This window comes from Danio rerio, chromosome 8 (assembly GCF_049306965.1).
Source record: "Danio rerio strain Tuebingen ecotype United States chromosome 8, GRCz12tu, whole genome shotgun sequence".
NCBI classification, from domain to species: domain Eukaryota; kingdom Metazoa; phylum Chordata; class Actinopteri; order Cypriniformes; family Danionidae; genus Danio; species Danio rerio.
In genome coordinates, this window is record NC_133183.1 from 4473117 (window position 1) to 4494814 (window position 21698).

The 21698-nt window shown below is 33.8% G+C and overlaps 1 protein-coding gene and 1 long non-coding RNA gene across 8 annotated transcripts in view; one reads left to right on the forward strand and one right to left on the reverse strand.

Moving 5' to 3' along the window:
* The first annotated feature begins 2471 nt into the window (after positions 1-2471).
* Positions 2472-21164, forward strand: lhx2b (LIM homeobox 2b). Of its 6 annotated transcripts, none has more exons than XM_073909887.1 (6): positions 2472-3046; positions 3292-3454; positions 4731-4933; positions 6030-6400; positions 9278-9483; positions 16816-21164. In XM_073909887.1, exons 2-6 carry the CDS (start codon positions 3335-3337, stop codon positions 17104-17106), a joined length of 1191 nt encoding a protein of 396 aa, XP_073765988.1. In that variant the 5' UTR covers positions 2472-3046; positions 3292-3334; the 3' UTR covers positions 17107-21164. The 6 variants fall into 6 exon arrangements, with proteins under 6 accessions (XP_073765988.1, XP_073765989.1, XP_005167424.1 ...); XM_073909888.1 differs by having other exon boundaries at positions 6033-6400; XM_005167367.5 differs by having other exon boundaries at positions 2472-3454; positions 6033-6400.
* LOC141375572 (uncharacterized) overlaps positions 19009-21698 on the reverse strand; it is a 51931-nt gene continuing 49241 nt past the window's right edge. For both annotated transcript variants that reach the window (XR_012384049.1, XR_012384048.1), the window contains one exon: positions 19009-21134. This is a non-coding gene — a long non-coding RNA (uncharacterized lncRNA). The remainder of the gene's footprint in view (positions 21135-21698) is intronic.

Sequence of the window (21698 nt, forward strand, 5' to 3'; positions counted from 1 at the left end):
TAATGTGTAATTTTTGGCATTCGTTTTTCATTCATTGAGTAGCCTAAATATTTGGATCAGTGAACAAATGCGAGCCTTTTTTATCAGTCAAGTGTTTATCTTTGGGATTTCCAGACTTCCACAATCGGACATTATTGGACACATACAGCTAAAGCAAGTTTTATGCAAGAGATAGATTGCAAATATTTTTATTATTATTACTGCGAGCACCTAAAGGGTTTGTAATCTATATAAAAACAATTATTTAGACACGATAAGACAATTATGCAATATATTTCTGTTTTTTATAGCAAATGACTCCACTGCATCCGTAAAGCAGCCACAACAATATGCATACATTAGCCTACAATTTAAGAGCCACATACAATCAATGACACAATTTAAACAAAAATGCTTAGGATTTTAAATGCTTTCATTTACAGCGCGGATGCACCGTTCCCTGTGGTTACACTTCGCAGCAATGTATTTGGAGCTCATGATCTTGTCAAAAAGCCAGGTGTTTGTTTATAAGACACAAGCTGATAATGTGTCAGAGTTAATGCCATCTTTAATCTGCTGTGCTGCTTGGAAACACGCTTGCATTCAGGTTGTCTTATTGGAGGGTGCAGAAGCTTTCTGAAGAATAAACAAGCGCCCATGACAATTTTTCTTATCTTGCCCAGCTAACGAGGTCTTCCCACAACTTTTGGAAATAAGGGTTTTGACTGTGTCTTAATTATAATCTACTTACCATAATTAAACCCAAACACAAATTTAATACGTCTGGAAGATTTTTATTTTGCAAAGAGACTATTTTTGTTGTTTGTGCACTATGTATGATTTATGGTATGTGCAAATCTTTCAATGCTTTTTTTCAAAAATTCAAGTGCACTCTGTAAATGTGTTTTTAATTCGGATAAAACCATCTAAAATGGACCTCACACTACAACATAATTTCAAAAATATAAAGCGACATTTTCCACTGCATCTACAGCTGTGCCGCTGAAAAATCAATTTATATTTGCGTCGAACTATCATGCATATTTTGTTAAAACATGAGTCACGTGGGGGCTGTATGAATTTGTCTCCCACTGGCTTGTTCCTGAGGTCCGCTGCTCTCTAGGGCTCGAAATTAATACTGTCTCGCCAATTAAGTTCAGAGCGCCAATTAAGAGTGCTTTATGAATTCTTAGAGCAAAAACAAAAAACCAATACACCATCTCAGAAATTACAAGAAATAAATGAATTTTAAAAATAAATGTGTTCATTAAATAAACAAGACTTAAGTTTTGCAAGAGTAAATTTAATGTATTTCGTTCCTATATCCATGTTTAAACTTCAGCCTGGACTTAAGAAAAGTTTATCTTTTACTGTTAACATCATCATCTCTTATACTGGATGGAATGAATAAGTAAAACAAATATATGACCTTTTGGGATTTGGAACCAGTTGGCTTTCATATGAGGTACAAACGAGGGCGGCCATTAATAATGGATGATCCGAGAAATTCATTGTGAGTTGCTTTGCAAATACGCTCATAGAGATGTTTTAATTTTATATAGGATATATAATTATAACAATGACTATTTTTCTATGTGTCTTTTGGATGCAATCATACACGCCAAAAAACATAAAATATTTTAAAATAATAAAGAAATGCACATACATCTGAAAAATATTGATGTTTGCATTTACATTGATACGTGCAGTTTTCAGTAATCACAGCGCTCGGCAGCGCTTTATAGAACAATACAGGTTAGAGTGAGCAAAAAGCAGGTTAGATTGATGAAACAGCCGAATTCACTGTGACACTGACATTAATTGGACTCCTCACAGATACCCTGAGTAGTGCATTCAGTGCTGTCAGTAGGGCAGAGACTATTCCGCTCTTCTGGGTCCTTTTGTTTAAAGCAGTCACGGGGCTCTCTGTCCGGGGCCGACGCTAGCTGCGTTACACCCGTTTTGTTGACTAAAGCAGATCAATCTGACAACCGATGAACTCAAATTGATGGTTAAAAAAACAACCAGAAATTACCACGTTTAGCACTGCCGCGCACAAGGCATCAATGTAGAGTATGTTATTAAATATAGCTCATAATTTAATTAATAAAGTCACAAGTCGGAGAGATGTCCACTTCGCTAAAATGAAATAGTCTGTAAGTGTAAGATTAACTAAAAAATGCCAATGGTTACTTATATATATATATATATATATATATATATATATATATATATATATATATATATATATATATATATATATAAACGAAAGCTTTAAATTAAATCTATGTATAGGCTATTTAAATAAATGAATAAGTCGTTAAAACAAAATGTCTCGAGTTACCATCAAATTTCCGTCCAGTTGACATTAAAATCCATGCAACAATACGATAGAGTGCGTATATCAAGAGTTTGAACAGCCAATAATCACGAACGGAACGGCATGACGTCAAAGTCCCGGTAGAAAAGGCGCGTTGGGTTTGCGCACGTTTGGAGAGGGAAGAGCGCAGGGAACCTCACTGTCTTCACTGGATTACACAAACCAAAAGTGTCCTCAACTCCTCCTCCTTCTCAGTTGCTTACATGCTGATCATACTGCATGCGGGACGAACATCACCACATCCACAGCCAATACTGCATATGACAGGACAACCGTCTCATTTGTTAGAATAAACCCTTGAGCTGATTTTTACGCGCTGAAGCCTACTGAAGTTGGACATTTTATTTATTAATTTTTTTTTGGTGCGTGTGATGATGACAAACTGTCGTGGAGGAGGTGAAGAGATGAAGATATAGCCACTTGCAAAATCTGAATCGTCGTTATAGTCGTTCCTCCCAAGGATTATATACTCTTTTATATTCTTCTGCAATATCGGATTTTTTTCTCGGTGTGCGCGTGTGATGTGCGCCAGCAAACAATCTCCAAGACTGATTTCCGAAAAGGCGAAAAAGACAAACTGAGATCTCCATACTGGCAAATGCACGTCCAAAATGTGGTAACTGAAAGTTGCTCACGGAAGAAATAGGAGGGTCCAGTGTCACACATGTAGAGGGGCTTCAGTAGCTGGTATGTCCTCAAAGCTCCGGAATGCTCTCATAGGCTAAACCAATCTGGGCTGCATGCTTTGCGATCTCTGATATACTCTGATGCATTTCAAAGAATCCGTCAGAATACAGAGCTGACAGTTCTGATAAACGAGTGCCGTTCAGACCGATCAGACACTGCTAACGGGAATTATTTAATGAGAACGAGAAAGGTCATATGAACTGCACAGGGCTAGAAGTGCGTCTCACGGAAATCTTGGGTTGCAGATCTGACGGAAACACGTGCTATTCGGTCTCATCTGCGGCAACGATGCTTTTCCACGGTCTGCCTGGAGGCGAGATGCATGGTGTTATGGAAGAAATGGAGCGGAGAGGAAAGAGCGATTCGGCGACTATCAGCTCGGCCATAGATATGGGGGAAACAGAGACGGTAGGAGAAAAGCCATGCCTCTCGCTCCAGGCGCTTGCCTGGAAATTATAACAGCCTATGTTAACTGAACCGTTATTCCAACAGTGATATAGAGAGGCCCAAAGATCTGATTCCGATCCATTTTAAACTTCAAACTTCTACGAAGCTAAAATTAAGGGCCTTGTTTTCAATGCAATGCTTGTAAATCTTTTGTCATGGATTACAGATAGTTAGGCTACGATTTTAGCAGTCTAGTTTAATTTTGATTGTAATAGTGTGATTATTCGATACAAAAAAATTGTGAAATAACATAACATTAGAAATTAGTAAAATCTCTGTTCGGTTAAGTGTACAAATATCGATATAGTTCAAAGAAATTGTAATTATTTATCAAAGGCGTGCACATGCAGCGCTGCCAAACTTTAAGTTAGTGAATATGTACAATTATAAAGTGTAAATGTTTCATAATATATGAGTGAGATAATTAGGCTATGATAAAATAACCATAAGTCATTGTAATCGAATACAATTAATTATTTTCTGGCCTGTATTATCTGTGATTAACAACAAAACAAGACAATGGCAAAGCTTCACGGTTAATTCCTTTGGCATGACAGATTTTTAGCATTTTCTCTAATAGCAGTGCACTTAAAATATATGTGGCAATTCAAATTCTAAATGTATATAACAAAATGTAAATCCATAACTACACAAAGAAATTATAAAGGATTTAATTTTACGACTTAAATGTGAATATAGGATTTTCAGATTGTTTGCTGTCGTCTATATAAAGCCACAAAACACGATCAAACACAATAAAAACACACCTCTGATTAATTTACTTAAAAATGCATTGGATTTTACGAAATTCTTATGTTAAAAGTGAAAAAACACGCAAATGGATGCATGCACAATATAATACATTCTATCTGTTGTATCCTCTTTATATGCATGATCCTCCGTTGTCACGGGAAATGTTAAAAAAAATTAAAGTAGCCTATATATCGGCTCTTATTCACTCTAAACTTGTGTATTTATCTTCTGAATTTGTTCTCACGCCCCTCCCATTCTATACACAAGTGAGCACTATTTTACTCTTAGCATGTTTTTTTATACCCAGCAAATGCGTAAAATAGTGTTTACACTCATCCCTAAAGCCATTACCATTATAATTTACAAATCTGCCTTTTAATATCATTGCTGCAACATAAGAGAGAATGGTGGAGAAAAAAAATCTGTGTTTGTGTAAGATTGGGATTTGAGTTCGTGCATTTAATGAGTCTGTGTGTTTCCGCAGAACATGCCTTCAATCAGCGGGGATCGGGTGGCTCTGTGCGCCGGCTGCGGAGGCAAGATTTCGGATCGCTACTACCTGCTCGCCGTGGACAAGCAATGGCACATGCGCTGTCTGAAGTGCTGCGAGTGTAAACTGAACCTGGAGTCTGAGCTCACCTGCTTCAGCAAAGACGGAAGCATCTACTGCAAAGAAGACTATTACAGGTGAGCCAACTCATTTGGCTACGTAAAAAGTTGATTTTAAGTTCATTTTTTCGCATTAGGAGTTTAGTTTTCGTTGTGGATAAATAATAAAAAGACAAAAGTTGTATTTTGTAAAGATATGCATTTGTTTGTAGATATATTAGATCTATTTTCTTACTTCAATTTAACGAAAAACAAAGACGCAACTAATTTCCATTGTGGGCATAACAATAATGTTGTTTTAATGTATTTTTTTTCTATTTAAAATACAAAATAATCAATGTCAATATTTCAGAAAGGATTGATTTTACTAGAATTTGTTGTTTGCTCATAATAATCTTTTATGTTTGTTTAAATTAATAAAGCATCGGGATGTTTTTTGTCTATTGCTTTTTTTTTTTTTTTTTTTTGAAATATGATGACGCAATAGGCCTCAAAATTATGTTACAAATTTCAGTAATCTAGAATACTACAAAAAAGTCTTTTCGTAAAAAGAAAATAAAGTAAAAAACGATGCAACATGCATTAATCTCGTCGGAATATATCATGCAGAACTGATTTTTAACGCCATTTAAATATTTACATAACTAAAAGTTACTTATCTAACTCGTTACCTAAAGTAAATATGCTCTTTGTTTGGGAAAAAAACAGCAAACAACCTGTAAAAATTGTCCAAAAATAAATTATTATTTGATGTTTGCTACTTAGCTGACTGTGCATTGATTGTGTATGTCATTGCACAATTGAATAATCAAGAGGGAGGCGAGAGGCCTATTAAGATAATCATATGGCGTTTACCCATCGCCATGCTCACGTCAATCTCCATTGTAAGCAATTTAAGTAATTATTGGAGACGTGATTATTGAGACTGGATTCCACTGCGCGAGCTCACTACATTTGCTCGTGCATGCATCTGTTTAATGCGTTGTTTTACTTTAGCACAGTGCCAAGGATAACATCCAATATTTAAAATACAAATACAATCTCGAATTCTAAATGATGATTGATCCAAAGGGTATGGTGGGAAGCAGCTTATTTAATGTCAGGCTCGTGAGTGGTGGGTCCACCTTCTGCTTGAAGAGTGCTGAAAGGTCACAGCTGCTCTATTCTTCCGCAGAAGGTTTTCGGTGCAGAGATGTGCCCGGTGCCACCTCGGGATCTCGGCCTCGGAAATGGTCATGAGGGCCAGGGATTTGGTGTACCACTTGAACTGTTTCACCTGCACGACTTGCAACAAAATGCTGACGACTGGGGACCACTTCGGCATGAAAGACAGTCTGGTGTACTGCAGGCTACACTTTGAAACGCTCATCCAGGGAGACTTCCCCACGCATTTCAATCACACGGATGTAGCGCCTAATAAAGGACTGAGCAGCACGGGCCCTCTAGGACTGTCTTATTATAACGGCGTGAACACAGTGCAAAAGGGCCGGCCCCGAAAGAGGAAGAGCCCTGGGCCCGGAGCGGACTTGGCGGCGTATAATGCAGGTGAGACCATCGCTCATCTTTGTGTTTTTATTGTTGCTGCTGGTTAACTGTTCTAGTTTAAAGCTTTTGTAAATATTTTTATTATTGTTTTGCACGAGGTGTAAGTGGATTTCCTCTGTGAAAAATTGCAGAACTTTTTAAAACCGCGTAGTAGTGTACGCCTTAGGGTTTACAAAAGTTTTTGGGCGTCACTTTATAAAAACCTCAATAAAATCGCGTGACGAATTTATAAAAGCAAGCTATAATGTTGAAGTTTGGTCAAAAATAATGTTAGTTATTGAACAATATTATTATTAGTTTTAAGGAATCATGGTATAATTAATTAATCGCAAATACACGTGCAAAACCTGTTTTTGGAAATACGAAAAAGGGAAAACAAATGTTTAAAAAGACGGGGAAAATAAAAAAAAAATTATCCAAACCTGACTAAAACTAACAATAGTTAACCTAATTTTAAAAATCTAGATAGAAATAATAAGCCTTAATACCTGCATTATTTCATGGATATTTTTCTTTCGAAATAATTTTAAAGGGCGTTTAATTAAATATAAACTAAATTGAATTCAGTTAAGATTGTTTGTAAACAAAAAAAAAGTCATTATGGTTTTATGAAAGAATGCTTAGCAAAACAGCATAATAATATATTAAATATCTAGTTCTACATTGCATTTAGAAACGTTTCACAAATAATATGTTCGCTCCTTCACTACGCAAAAGACAAAAATGCGCCCGCTTTCAGACAATCGTCACACATCACAGATTTCTCCTGAGCACTTGAGCTTGTGCTGAACAATTTGGAACAACGTGACTTGTTCGCTCGGGCATTTCGGGCCCCTCAGCGGGGCATTTGGGCCCCTGCTTGAGGACCAAACAGAGGAATGATGACGACTACAGAGACTGACAAGTGGAAAATGGCTTAGATGCTATAGTCGAGACCTCCAGAAGATTAAATACAAGCGAAGAAAGAAAGAGAGAGAGAGAGAAAGAAACTTTTCCAGGCGAATTCAGATGAATTAATTAAGCCTGCCACGAATTTTTGGTCTAAAATGTTGTGCACGTGTCTAAACAAAGCATACTATTTTTATAATCGAGCTTTACTAAACGAAAACGCAACAATTCTCTTTGGCTCCAGTCAGATATGCATAAGAAAAGTAGATAATTTTATATGTCGCAGTGGCTTATATATTCAAGACTGCAACTAAACTATAAAATAAAGGTTTCATCATTCCTCCAAGCTATTTTCCCACGTAAAAAAATGTGCAAATGCAATGTTTTTAAACTCACATTGTTTGCTTGCTTTGTAAATCTTGTTGTCTAGAGATTGTTAATTGAAGTTGGCAAATTTATCAGACCCGCGGTCTCGTTTGCTGAACTAAGCAGCTTCTGAAGCACTGTTAAATTTACATGGACGTAAAATGGAGGAGAAAAAAAGAGAGAAATCAAATGAAACGTTTTGAAATCAGATCAACGGTTCGACAAAACACGAGTTAACTAGTGAGTGAACTTTGTTGTGTGTGTGTGTGCTCTCTTGAGTGTGAGACTCAGATCATTGCTGCCCCCATCAGCTCACACTTTAAACAACAGCACGAAGATCAAACCCTGAAAAATAAGAACAATAAAGACATCTTCTTTTTTGTTTATGCATCATTGCAATACTACAGTCACACAAATAATAACTCCGCGTTCAGATAACTATTCCTGGCACGCGTCGCTGTAGTAAAGGTAACAGTATTTCTCAATGACCATATTTATATGAGCAGGAAACATTTGTTCGCCATGTGCAGCGTTGTAAAGCATTCAAGGTTAATTATCCGAAGTGTTGATCAGACCATTTTTCAATGACTAATATTTGTAGTTGTCAGAGAAAACATAATTCTGAACTGTCATGCGTCTAGCAACACATAAACTTCTGCCAAGAATTTGGAACTGGCGCAAACACATTTCTGACACATTCAGACAGGCCTATCTCCTAAACACTTGTGTCCAAGGACGATAGTGTGAGCTTTTTTTTCCACAATCAAATCCTACACAAGACATCATAAAAACAGAATTGAAGATCTGGCCATATGTGGGGGGGTGGGGTTGACATAAAAATGGGAAAAATCCACCAGTGCTGAGGGTTTTGCACGAAAATATAGTGAATAAAAATCAGCTGCATGCATGCATATTTAGAATCAAACTGTTTTAGGAATAAAACAAAAAGAGCATGATGTAAAACTGCAATGCAGGCTTCCACACAATTCATTTATGTTGTATCAACACAAATAAAAAAAAATAAGTGGATTGAACTTAAAACAATTAAGTTTACCCCCAAAAAATGCTGAATTGTGTTGTTTAAAGCTTATTTTAAACAAGTAGTAATATATAAGCAGCAAAAATAAGTGTAAATTCCAGATTATTATGCATGCAATAAGTTGCAAACACTCTAAAAAAATATTCAAAGACGATTCCTTGGATTTACAAATAATTTTTTTTTTTACGTTAAATGGTTGTAAACTATTTATTTGGGCTGAATTTAAGCAACAACAAAAAAATAAGTTGAACATTATTAAATACAATTTGTTTGTTTAAATTCAACACAAATAAATTGTTTGCAACAGTTTTCCAGACATTATGTTGTTTCAGTGCACAAAATCAAGTCAAACTCAAGACTTAACACGATTCTGGAGTGCAATCAAACCTGAGATACACCTCATTCTCATCACAGCATCTCATAACTATTAAAGGTTTTCAAATATGACTCTTCAAATTAATATAATTTGCATGTCTTAGGATAAGTTATTGATATGCAAGGGCTATAAAAAAAGCTAAGCAGCATAAGTAATGCATACAAGAGGATCTCAGCTAATCTGTTTTTGATTATATTTCAATATTCAGCATTGAGCTGCAATGAGAACGATGGCGATCCGATGGACAGAGACTCACAGTACAGCAGCAGCCAGAAGACGAAGCGTATGAGAACGTCATTTAAACACCATCAGCTGAGGACCATGAAGTCGTATTTCGCCATCAACCACAATCCTGACGCCAAGGATCTGAAACAGCTGGCCCAGAAAACAGGACTCACCAAGCGCGTCCTACAGGTCAGAAACAAGTTGGTTCTGCTTTTAGTTTTGCTTTATATATTAAATGAAACTTTGGTCCCACTTTATAAATCAAATTCAAGCTGTATTTGTCAGAGTCATTCACACAGTAAAATAAATGGTTCAATTTATATAAGCTGAGTTTAAACAAGCAAATCAAGTTGAACATCGCTAAATTTAATTTGTTTAAATTCAGTCCGTATAAATTGTTTGCAACCATAAACTTTAGTAAATCCAATGAATAATTTTGATATGCAGTGAAATGCTTACACAACCACTCGTGACCTTAAAACAGTGACAATAAAAACAAAATAAAATACTGATAATGTCAATAGAATCTAAATAATGCAGAAATGGAAGTTATGCAATAAAATTAAAGCAAATATTAAATATTTAAGACTTTCAATATAGTGTATATGGCTGTAGAAAAAACTACAAAATAAAAAAATACATAAAAAAGCTGTCTGTACAAATAGAAAGATGGACATGTCTGGGCACAAGAGAAGAAGGAGTGTATACACTCTAATATTAAGTGGCTTTTAAGTACACTATATTGACTAATATGTACTTCAATCAAAATATAAATACAAAATCAAACAAAAGGTGCTCAGGGGTAGCTTAAATAATGTGAAGGTGCTATTTATGAAAGGGATTTATCAGAATAAAGAGCAAAAATCAGTCTAAAGCACTTGAAAAATGTATTTAAAAGCCTTTATTGACATTGCTATTCCTTAAAACTGCCATTTTTAAGGAAGTTTTAAGGCATAGCCATGTCAATAAAGTCTTTATAATATTTTTCTTCCACATTTTCCAGAGTGCTTTGGGCTGATTTTTATGTTTGATTACAATGTACTTAATGTTTTAATAATGTATTGCAGCTTTAAAGTACACTATATTAACTAATATGTACTTCAATCAAAATATAAATAGAAAATCAAATAAAAAGTGCTAAGGGGTCGCTTAAATAATGTGTCGGTGCTCTTTGGGTAAGTGATTTATCAGAATAAAGAGCAAAAATCAGGCCAAGGCACTTAAAAAAAATATGGAAAAAAATATTAAAAGCCTTTATTGACATTCCTATTTCTTAAAACTCTTATTTTAAAGGAGGTTTTAAGGAATAGTGATCTCAATAAAGGCTTTTTAATATTTGTCTTCCACATTTCCAAGTGCCTTGGACTGATTTTTGCTGTTTAAATACAATATTGTAATAATAATGTATTACATAAAGTACTCTATATTAACTAATATGTACTTCAACCAAAATATAAATAGAAAATCAAACAAGAAGTGCTCAGGGCCAGGGGTAGCTTAAATAATGTGTCAATGCTCTTTGGAAAAGAGACTCATCCGAATAAAGAGCCAAAATCAGTCTAAGGCACTTGAAATTTTTTTTTATTTAAAAGCCTTTATTGACATTGCTATTCCTTAAAATTGCTGTTTTTAAGGAAGTTTTAAGGCATAGTCATGTCAATAAAGGCTTTTTAAAAATTTTCTTCCACATTTTCTGAGTGCCTTGGACTGATTTTTGCTGTTTAAATACAATGTACTTAATGTATTAATAATGTATTGCAGCTTTAAAGTACACTTTATTAACTAATATGCACTTCAATCAAAATATAAATAGAAAATCAAACAAAAAGTGCTCAGGGGTTGCTTAAATAATGTGTCGGTGCTCTTTAGGAAAGGGGTTCATCATATTAAAGAGCAAACATCTGTCCAAGGCACTTGAAAAATGTATTAAAAAGCCTTTATTGACATTGCTATTCCTTAAAATTGCCATTTTTTAAGCAGTTTTAAGGCATAGCCATGTCAATAAAAGCTTTTTAATATTTTTTTTCCACATTTTTAGAGTGCTTTGGACTGATTGTTTTTTTTTTTAAATACAATTAATGTTTTAATAACACATTGCAGCTTAAAAGTACACTATATTATCCAATCTATAACTGTACTTTAATCAAAATATAAAAAGAAAATCAAACAAAAAGTGCTCAGGGGTAGCTTAAATAATGTGTCGATGCTCTTTAGAAACGGGATTCATCAGAATAAACAACAAAAATCAATCTAAGACATTTGAAAAATGTAGAAAAAAGAATAAAAAGCCCTTATTGACATGGCTATTCCTTAAAAACTGCCATTTTAAGGAAGTTTAAAGGTATAGCCATGTCAATAAAGACTTTTTAATATTTTTGGAATTTTTTTCGAGTTCTTTGGGCTGATTTTTTTAAAAAATACAATGTACTTAATGTATTAATGTATTGCGAACACTTCTAGTGTTATTGAGTTATACGAAAGCATCAAAGTCAATTTAACCACATGTACAGGATATACAGATCACTGAAACTGCGTTCCTCTCAGACCCTAGGTGCATAACAGATAATATTAATACAAAACATTTTAAAAAGAAATTATAATAAATACAATAACACATATCCTATAGTTTACAAATATGTAAGTAAAAATAAAAATTGTATACAATACAATTGCAATTAAGGGCATATAGCAAGGAGTCAACTCCTCCGCTGAACTTCAACTCTGAAAACTGTACTGACACAGTTTCAATCTACTAAAATGTCTATGTTGAGCTGCTTTGACACAATCCACATTGTAAAAGCGCTATAGAAATAAACATGAATAGAATGGAATTGAGTGCAAACAAGAGTAGTGCAGATGCAAAGCAGTATGTCCTGCAAAAAGCTTGTAGATATGACAGTGACAGTGTCTTACTAATATACAGGGAGGTAGTATGATGTAACCAGATGCGGGTAGAGTGGGAATTAAGTGTTTGGTTAAGGTGTAAGGGAAGGCCAACAGTGTAATTACATTAATTACAGCAGGCATGTATTAAATCAAGTATAAGTTGAATGTAGAAACATGTATTTACACAATCAAGTACGTTGTAATGAATTACTAATTTCAGTAATCAGTTAAGGCCACTTAAAATAAAGTGGCACCAAAATGTTTAAGTAAAAACACCTTCCTCCATTTTCAGCAATACGTCAGACTGCTTAAATGATTTAAGGAACATACATTGCATGCAAATACAATCACTTGCCTGTTCTCTTTAATGCAATGAAATTCATTCGGTCCTGAAAAAGGGAAGTGTGAATTATTTACAGTGAATTAATGCACAAAGCATATTTGTGTATAAAAGAACCAGCTGTTGGTTAGACTTTGCACTTGTTATCATTAGTTAACACGAACGAACAATGAAAAATATAATTTAAAGCATTTATTAATGATCTAACAATGTTCAGTTGTATTTTCATTAACTACACTTAGATATTTGGACTAGAAACAAGTCAAACTCTATCAATTCCTAAATCAAGAAGCAATTGTACTTAGAAAAGTTTTAAACATACAGTTTTGTTTTCTAAAATATGTCAAAAATGATTGAGTTTTTCACTTAAAACAAGCTAAAACTAAGGTTTATTTTACGTACCCCACTGGTTTTGCTTGTTTTAACCCTTTAACTGCCTACTCTGCCAAAAGGTTGCCCATATTTTGACTGATTCAAATGATTGTTAAAGACATTTTTTTTTTTAAATGACTGTTTTGTCATGAACAATGTTTGAACAATGGCTCATGCTGCATTGTAAAGAAAAAATCACTAATAAATAAAATGTATTATTTATTATAATTAGATATAATAAATATAATTAAATATAAATAAATATTATAATAATTTATTATAATAAGAAATAAAAATCAAACAAATGTAATCCTCTTGCACTGCTACACTTGATTTTGGTTTTGTTATAAAAAAAACTATAAGAAAACATGTTAAATAAGAATCTGAAATATGTTATGGTTTACTTAAAAAAATAAAGATGATTTAGTATTCAAAAATGTTTTATTTTTATAATTTTTTAAAAATAAATTAGTTTAAGACTTGATTTTTTTCAGATTTTCATAGTATATGTATTAATTCTGTTACTTTTAGCATAAACCGACATATCAAGCATTTGGTATAGGCTGATATTTTAGTAATGATGTGATGTGTTGGACAAAATTCATTGAGTGTGTTAACTAGCGACATTAGGAGTTAAGAAATCCAAATTCAAATATTTTTTTTCTTGGTGGGGCAGTTAAAGGGTTAATAAAAAAACACTTAACTCTGACATATTTTAGCATTTTATTCTTGTCAAAAATGCTTCTTGATTTAAGAAATATTAAATATTTGCAACTAGAAACAAGAAATAGCAGTAAGAAAAACAGATTTTTTTTGTTTTTTTGCTGTGTAATATTAATAAAGATAAAAGATATCAAAACAAATGCCAGGTTTACTCTTAATAGATGTGATTACTTGAAAATAACTTCAACCAATGTTGTATTCCACAATAAGTTCAACACTGTTAAGTTGAAATAATGTTAACAAATGTGTACTCATTGCAAAGTGTTGTGGAGTGAAGCTCATAATCGAATGCAACTCACATACCCGATCTCCTCAATGGAATAATATTCATTAGCTCCCCTGAAAAAGAGAGAAATCTAATTAATTACACATAAATCTGCAAATAAAAGGCTCGTATTAAGAAACAGCTGTTCAGCAGATATCACGGTAAAAACTTAAATACATTTAAGTCCCCCCCCCAAAAAACAGAAGTCAAATAAAATCTCGAAGCGCCAATTATCACGAGCAGAAAACAAAGCTGTCGTTCAGTTTGATGAGACTAATGTTTGTCCCATGAGCCTCATGCAATTTTGATAACACTTTACTATAGGGCTGCATTAGTTAATGCATTTAACAAACAGTAGACAATGCATGGTAACACTTTATAATAAGTTTTTTTTAGTTAATGCATTTACTAAGATGAAGTAATCATGAACAACACTTGTACAGCATGTATTAATCATAACTGAACATTTACTAATGCATTATTAACATCCAAGTCCATGCTTGTTAACATTAGTTAATGCACCATGAGTTAACATGAACTAACAATGAACTACTGTATTTTCATTAACTAATGTCTACTAACAAGAATAAAAACTGTAGTAAATTTATTTATTTATTTTATTTATACAGGGACAATGTACAACATGACATGTTGTGCTAGAGTTAGCTATAAGCTAATTTACATCTGTAGTCCCTGGGCAGAAAGTAACAAATTTATTGTTCATTGTTTGTTCTTGTTAGTAAATGCATTAATTTACATTAACTAATGAACCTTATTGTAAAGTTTGACCGAATGCATTTATTACAAAATATTTAAGTTAGGTTTTGAACATATTGTTGTTCATTGTTAATAACAGTAATGTTAACATGTATGAATTTGGATTTTAATCATGCACAATTGAATGTTTAAATATGATTAGCAAATGCAGTCATACTTTACAGTACAGTTTCATTAGTTAATGTATTTACTCACATGAACTAATATGAACAAAACCAGTAAATCATTAATTAATTAATCATATTTCAACAATTGCTAATGTTTCATTAAAATGCATGCAAATCCATGCTTGGTAACTTTAGATAATCCACTGTGAGTTAACATGAACTGTATTTTCAATAACTAATGTTAACTAACATGAACAAATACCATAATAAATGTATTGTTTATTATTTGTTAATGTTAGTAAATGCATTAACTAATACAGCCTTATTGTGTGACCATAAATGCTGTACATGTATTGTTCATAATTAGTAAATACACTAACTAATGAACCCTTATTGTAAGGTGTGACCATAAATGCTGTACAAGTATTGTTCATATTTAGTAAATACACTTACTAATGAAACCTTATTGTAAAGTGACCATAAATATTGTAAAAATATTGTTCATAAATAGTAAATACATTAACTAATGAAACCTTATTGTAAGGTGTGACCATAAATGCCATAGGCAGAGCGTGTGTAAGGCTGGGGAAGGCTTAGCCTCGCCGTGGCCAGAGATCAAGGAGATAGCAGCAAATAAAAGACTGCATTGAAAACATTTAACAGGTATTAGGTGGACGAATGTAATCGAATGTTGATGATTAACAGAACGCTTTAGTTATTGTAAGTGTGTCAATCAAATTTAAAGTCCCTCTCCTGCACAAAAATGGAACTGTCCAACTCTGAAAACGAAGCCAGAAGTGCTGGCCAGACAACTATATATATATATATATATACTATATAAATATAATATAATATAATATAATATAATATAATATAATATAATATAATATAATATAATATAATATAATATAATAAACTTAAATATAATATAATATAATTAAATATAATATAATATAATATAATATAATATAATATAATATAATATAATATAATATAATATAATATAATATAATATAATATAATATAATACAATATAATATAATATAAAACAGTGTGGGCCATTTATATGGATACACCTTAATAAACTTAATGAGAATTTTACAAAAAAAAAAAAACAATGGTGTGCTTGGTTTTAAACATAACTTAATTATTTCATGAGTTATTTACAAGCCCCCTTACACATACTAATGTACCACAAACAGGATGTTAATATCACCAACCATTCCCATTTTATTAAGGTGTATCCATATAAATGGCCCACCCTGTATAATATAATATAATATAATATAATATAATATAATATAATATAATATAATATAATATAATATAATATAATATAATAATATAATATAATATAATATAATGTAATATAATATAATATTATAATTAAATATAATATAATATAATATAATATAATAATATAATATAATATAATATAATATAATATAATATAATATAATATAATATAATATAATATAATATAATATAATATAATATAATATAATATAATATAATATAATATAATATATATTTTCCTTGTGATGGGTTGCGGCTGGAAGGGCATCCGCTGAGTAAAACATATGCTGGAAAAGTTGGTTGGCGGTTCATTCCGCTGTGCCCGCCCCTGATTAATAAAGGGACTAAGCTGAAAAGAAAATGAATGATCATATTATATACAATGCATTATATTTATTATTATTATATAGATTATTATATAGTGGGTGAGTTTAATAAAATAATTTTATGTGCGTGTTGAATATAACAGATGTTTGTTGATAGGCGGTGCTTTTGTTGAAACCTCTATGATAAACTCTGTTCAAGTATTGTTCATAATTAGTAAATATAATAACTAATGAAACCTTATTGCAAAGTTTGACGATAAATGCTGTTCAAATATTGTTCATAATTAGTAAGTATATTTATTAATGAAACATTATTGTAAGGTGTGACCATAAACGCCGTGCAAGTATTGTTCATAAATAGTAAATACCTAATGAAACCTTAAGTGTGATTTACAAGTACATTTTTTTTGTATGCTGTCTGGTTTTCAGGTGTGGTTTCAGAACGCTCGAGCGAAGTTCAGACGAAATCTTCTGCGTCAGGAGAACACCGGTGTGGACAAGGCTTCGGATGGGTCAAATTTGGCTGGAGGAACGCCGTCCGGACCTGCGTCGGAGATATCAAACGCCTCCATGAGCCCTTCCAGCACCCCGACCACCCTCACAGACCTGACCAACCCCACAATGCCCACCGTCACCTCCGTACTGACCTCTGTCCCGGGCAGCCTGGACGTTCACGAATGCCGGAGTCCATCGCAAAGCACCTTAACCAGCCTCTTCTGATGCACAGACACTAACAAGTCACCTTTATCTGCTCCCTAAGAAGACCGATCATGGATGCATCCATCATTTTACCCCACTGCAAAAACAAAAAGAGTTCTTGCTTAGTGTTTCTGTCTCATTTTCAAGTTACAAAAGTGTTAGATGAAGATTAACAAGTGAAAGAAGTGCCACTATTTGCTCATTTACACAAACATAAAAAGACTTTTGTTTCTTGTTCAGGCTACTTATTTAAAATGAGCTGAAACAATACAACTCTTAAGTTTGTTTTGGGACAACCTAATTGTTTTATGTTCAATTCACTTAAATTCGTAAAAAACGACTATGTTAGATTAATTAATGTGTGTTGGGACAACATTAAGGAATCGTGTGGAACCCCACTGTACATTGTAAAAAATCCTGGCTTCCACATAATCGATTTGTGTTGGGAGAACATAATTGAATTAAGTTAGCCTATTAGGTTTTACAAATTTAAGCTGAATGTAGAAGAATTAAGTTGTCCCAAATACACTCAAGAATTATGTTGTTTTAGCTCATTTTGAATAAGTAGTTTGAACAAACAACAAATGTCATTCCCTTTAGAAAAAAAAATGCAGGGTTCCACACAATTCATTCATGTTGTCCCAACACAATTTGATTGAGTTAACTTAACACTTTTTACAAATTTATGTCTATTGAACTTAAACAAATTAAGTTGTCCCAATGAAATCTAAAGAATTGAGTGGTTTCAACTCATTTTAAATAAGTAGTTTGAACGAGCAAAAAATAATAATTTTTTGTGTGTTGTTTTTGGAGTGTATCAAGTAATTTTGCTTGAGTAAATGCATGGTAATTTAACCCTTTATAGTGTGAAGAGTCATATCTGTGACCCTGGACATCAAAGCATTGTTGCATAGGTATATTTCTCAACAGTAGCCAACATTTTTACACAGTAGCCAGATTTTTATCTTAAACATCACTTGGATAGTGCGTAAAGATCATGTCCATGTAGATATATTGTATATTTATTATCATAAATATATCAAAACTTAATTTCTGATTAGTAACATCAGCCTGTCAGTTTAGTGGCTAATTTGTACGAATTCATACGAGTTCAGTCGTACGAAAATGTACGATTTTAAAAAGGAGACAAGGCACCCAATCCTACCCCTAACCCCAACCGTCACTGGGTGATGAGCAAATCATACTAAATTGTACGAATTAGATTGTACTAATTCATACGAATTAGCCACTAAATCCCAAAAATATACATTCCTAAGAGCTTAACTTAGCCAACTTTTCTCAGTATTTAGCTAATTTCGGACCCTCAGATTTCAGATTTTCAATTTTTCACATCTCAGCCAAACATTGTCCTATATTCTTAAAAAGTATACATTATTGTAAAACTTATTAATCTAACTTTCAGGTGGGGAATTCAAACAAAATAGTTTCAAAATCAATAAGAAATCCAACTAAAAATATCCAACCAAACTCACCTTCCTTTCCAAGCAAACCTTTGCCAACTTTATGATCAAGAGGCAAACTAAGTTCCTCTTGGATCTGTAATTATTCATTCATTCATTGTCCTACGGCTTAGTCTTTATTTATGAGGTCCCCACAGTGGAATGAACCACCAGCTATTCTAAAAAAAAAGTATAAATTAATGTAAAACTTATTTATTCAACTTTCAGGTGATGTATAAATCTCAATTTCAAACAAAATTGACACTTATGATTGGTTTTGTGGTCTAGGGTCACATAGGGTATCTTCATTGACATTCATTACAATTTAATTCATATTTTTTAAAAGCCATAAGTGTTCAAAAGTCTTCAACAGTAAGACTGCCGGCTCCCTATAAAGCAGGGGTGCCCAAACCTTTTCTTATGAAGGGCCAAAAAAAAAAAACATAACTGAGAGCTGTGGGCTGAAGGTAAATATATTAAACTTTATTACAAATTTGCCATGGGTAATTTACAAATTGTTACAAAATCATTTAAAAATAAATAGTAAGAATTAAATCATCTTAGACTAACTAATGCATTGCAATGTGTTTTACATTTTATAATTAACTTATTACAACGAAAACAAACAATTCGCTTTGTAACACAATGGACATTTAAATAAATCTGATTCATTTAATTAAAGAGACACGGTGGCGCAGTGAGTAGCGCTTTCACCTCACAGCAAGGAAGTCGCTGGTTCGAGCCCCGGCTAGGTCAGTTGGTATTTCTGTGTAGAGTTTGCATGTCCTCCCTGTGTTGGCATGGGTTTCCTCTGGGTGCTTCCCCCACAGTCCAAACACATGTACTATAGAGGAATTGGGTAAGCTAAATTGTCCATAGTGTATGCGTGTATGTTCTGGTCCTCTAGATTTGAGGTTGAGCGTTGGGCTAACAACTCGCCTCATAAAAACTTAACGTTACGAGACACCAATATGGTGCGGCTAAATAACGACTTCGATACAAATGGCCATGGGAGTAAGTAAGTAATTCAAGCTTGCTTATTTGTAAGCTCATCGATAAAACAAAGAAACAAACGATTACATTAAATTACAAATGGCAGTCTTTAGCCTCCTTTAAGAGCAACCGACTCCCAGCTCAGAGCGGGTTGGGTGTAGTAGGACCAGATTATATGTGGGGGCTCGTCCGGGATGGCAATGAAGTTTGGGAGCGTGAGTGTTATGGAGTGGGGTGAGTGTTGCTCTTTTTGTTAGAGCAACCGATTCCCATGCGGAAAGTCGCCGGTTTGATCCCAGCTTAGAGCGGGTTAGGAGGTGTAGGACCGGCAGGGTTACATTGATCCCATGACCCAGATGGGAGTGAGGTTTACGGGGTGAGTGGAGAGAAGGCCAGCTAGTGAAGTGCTATGCATGTAAACCTCACTCCTCTGACCTCTAGCAATAGGTACTAGAGGTCATGGTCTTTAGCCTCCTTGTTAGAGCAACTGACTCTCATGCAAAGAATCGCCGGTTCGATCCCAGCTCAGAGTGGGTTGGGTGCATTAGGACCGGTCGGTTACATCTAAGGGTTAAGAATCTTTCAATATTTGTACTTGAAAATGAGACAAAAATACTGAGCAGGATGCTATTTTTTCTTTGCAGCGCCGGCCTCAACAGTCATCTAAATCTGAAACTGTTCTTGCAAAGCATAGCTGGTGTTCAAGTAGACGTGCACACCTAGTCATTCACTACATCTGTCTGATACTCAAACCGATCTACCTGGGCATCTTTTGTACCTTTACAGATGTGGGGAAAAAACTAAACGAAATTCAGACTGAAAAAAAAGACACTGCTTTGGCCGTGAGCCTCTTTAGAGTATTGCATCTTTGGCCAGACTCAAGTTTCACTGAAGGATCTGTTGATAATAGACTGATTTGCATTTTTATTTCCATGTGTTTTTTGGTTTGTTTGTTATTTTGGTCCCCAATCGTGTTTACAAAGAGACACTCGAGCTGCAGCTTACGGGAAAATCCAAACCTCTTATTTATATCCACGCACAGGGGTCACGGTGTGAGGAAACTGGATTATAATGTGAAGAGCGAAACTGTCACGTGCCTTATCCTGCAGCGTAGTCACCGAAGCCCCTTTAGCGATATGCTAAACGAACGGCGTGTGTTTTAATTTGTCGAAATGAATCTTCACACGCGTGCAGAGGAAGAGCTGATCGTAATACTCTCATTCCAACATATTACCTCACTCAGAAATCACTGGATATGATTGCAGTACGTATGAACACCCGTCCATCTCATGCACTGGGAGAGAAAAGCCGAGAGTTTGTACAAAAGACAACTCATCGCAAAACAAACACTGATTAATGGAACGAAGCGCTTGTTTTCCCCCTCATTCGGTTAGGTGACTTTTGTTTTTTTGTTTTTCCCTCAACCATTAAGATGTGACAGTGTTGGAGACAGGGTACATGTTTCCATGGTAACCAGAGGCTGCTTGTTGAAATGCTGTACAGTTTTGACAGATTATTGAGAAATTTCGAGTCCACTCCCTGCAGTACAACACCCCCATCCTCCCTCTCTCTCCTCTTTGATGTAAATCTTCAGTTCTGTAAAAAATATTAAAAAATGAATCACTATTTTTTGTGGTGGTCCTCATTATTTCACCAATTTCAAAGCATTTTATGTAACTATAGAAAGACGGTGATGCTGGTGTTAGCGCACATCCACGAATCTAAAGGGTGCTTAATAGATTAAGATGGTGCCAGTTTTATCAGTGTTGTCATGGTAATTTATAATGAAGGATCTCCAATGCAAATCTCAAATGCACTTGTGGTATTTGATACACATCACACACATAACATGGTTTGCATTTTGATCAATAAATTTATTATATTTTATTACTATATTTATATTTATTTTTTTATTAAAATTAAACCAAATTTTGTTCATTAAATGCTGTTTTTTCCTTTTAAAGTTGGTTTTTTTTTGTGCATTACGCTTTGTTTTTCCAATTAATATTGTCTGAGAGAAAAAATAAATCAATTACTGATACATTTTAATTATTTACAACCACTAAATTGTCATTCAGTGTAGTAATAATTTATTCATTCATTCATTCTCTTTCTTGTGGCTTAGTCCCTTTATTAATCCGGGGTCACCACAGCGGAATG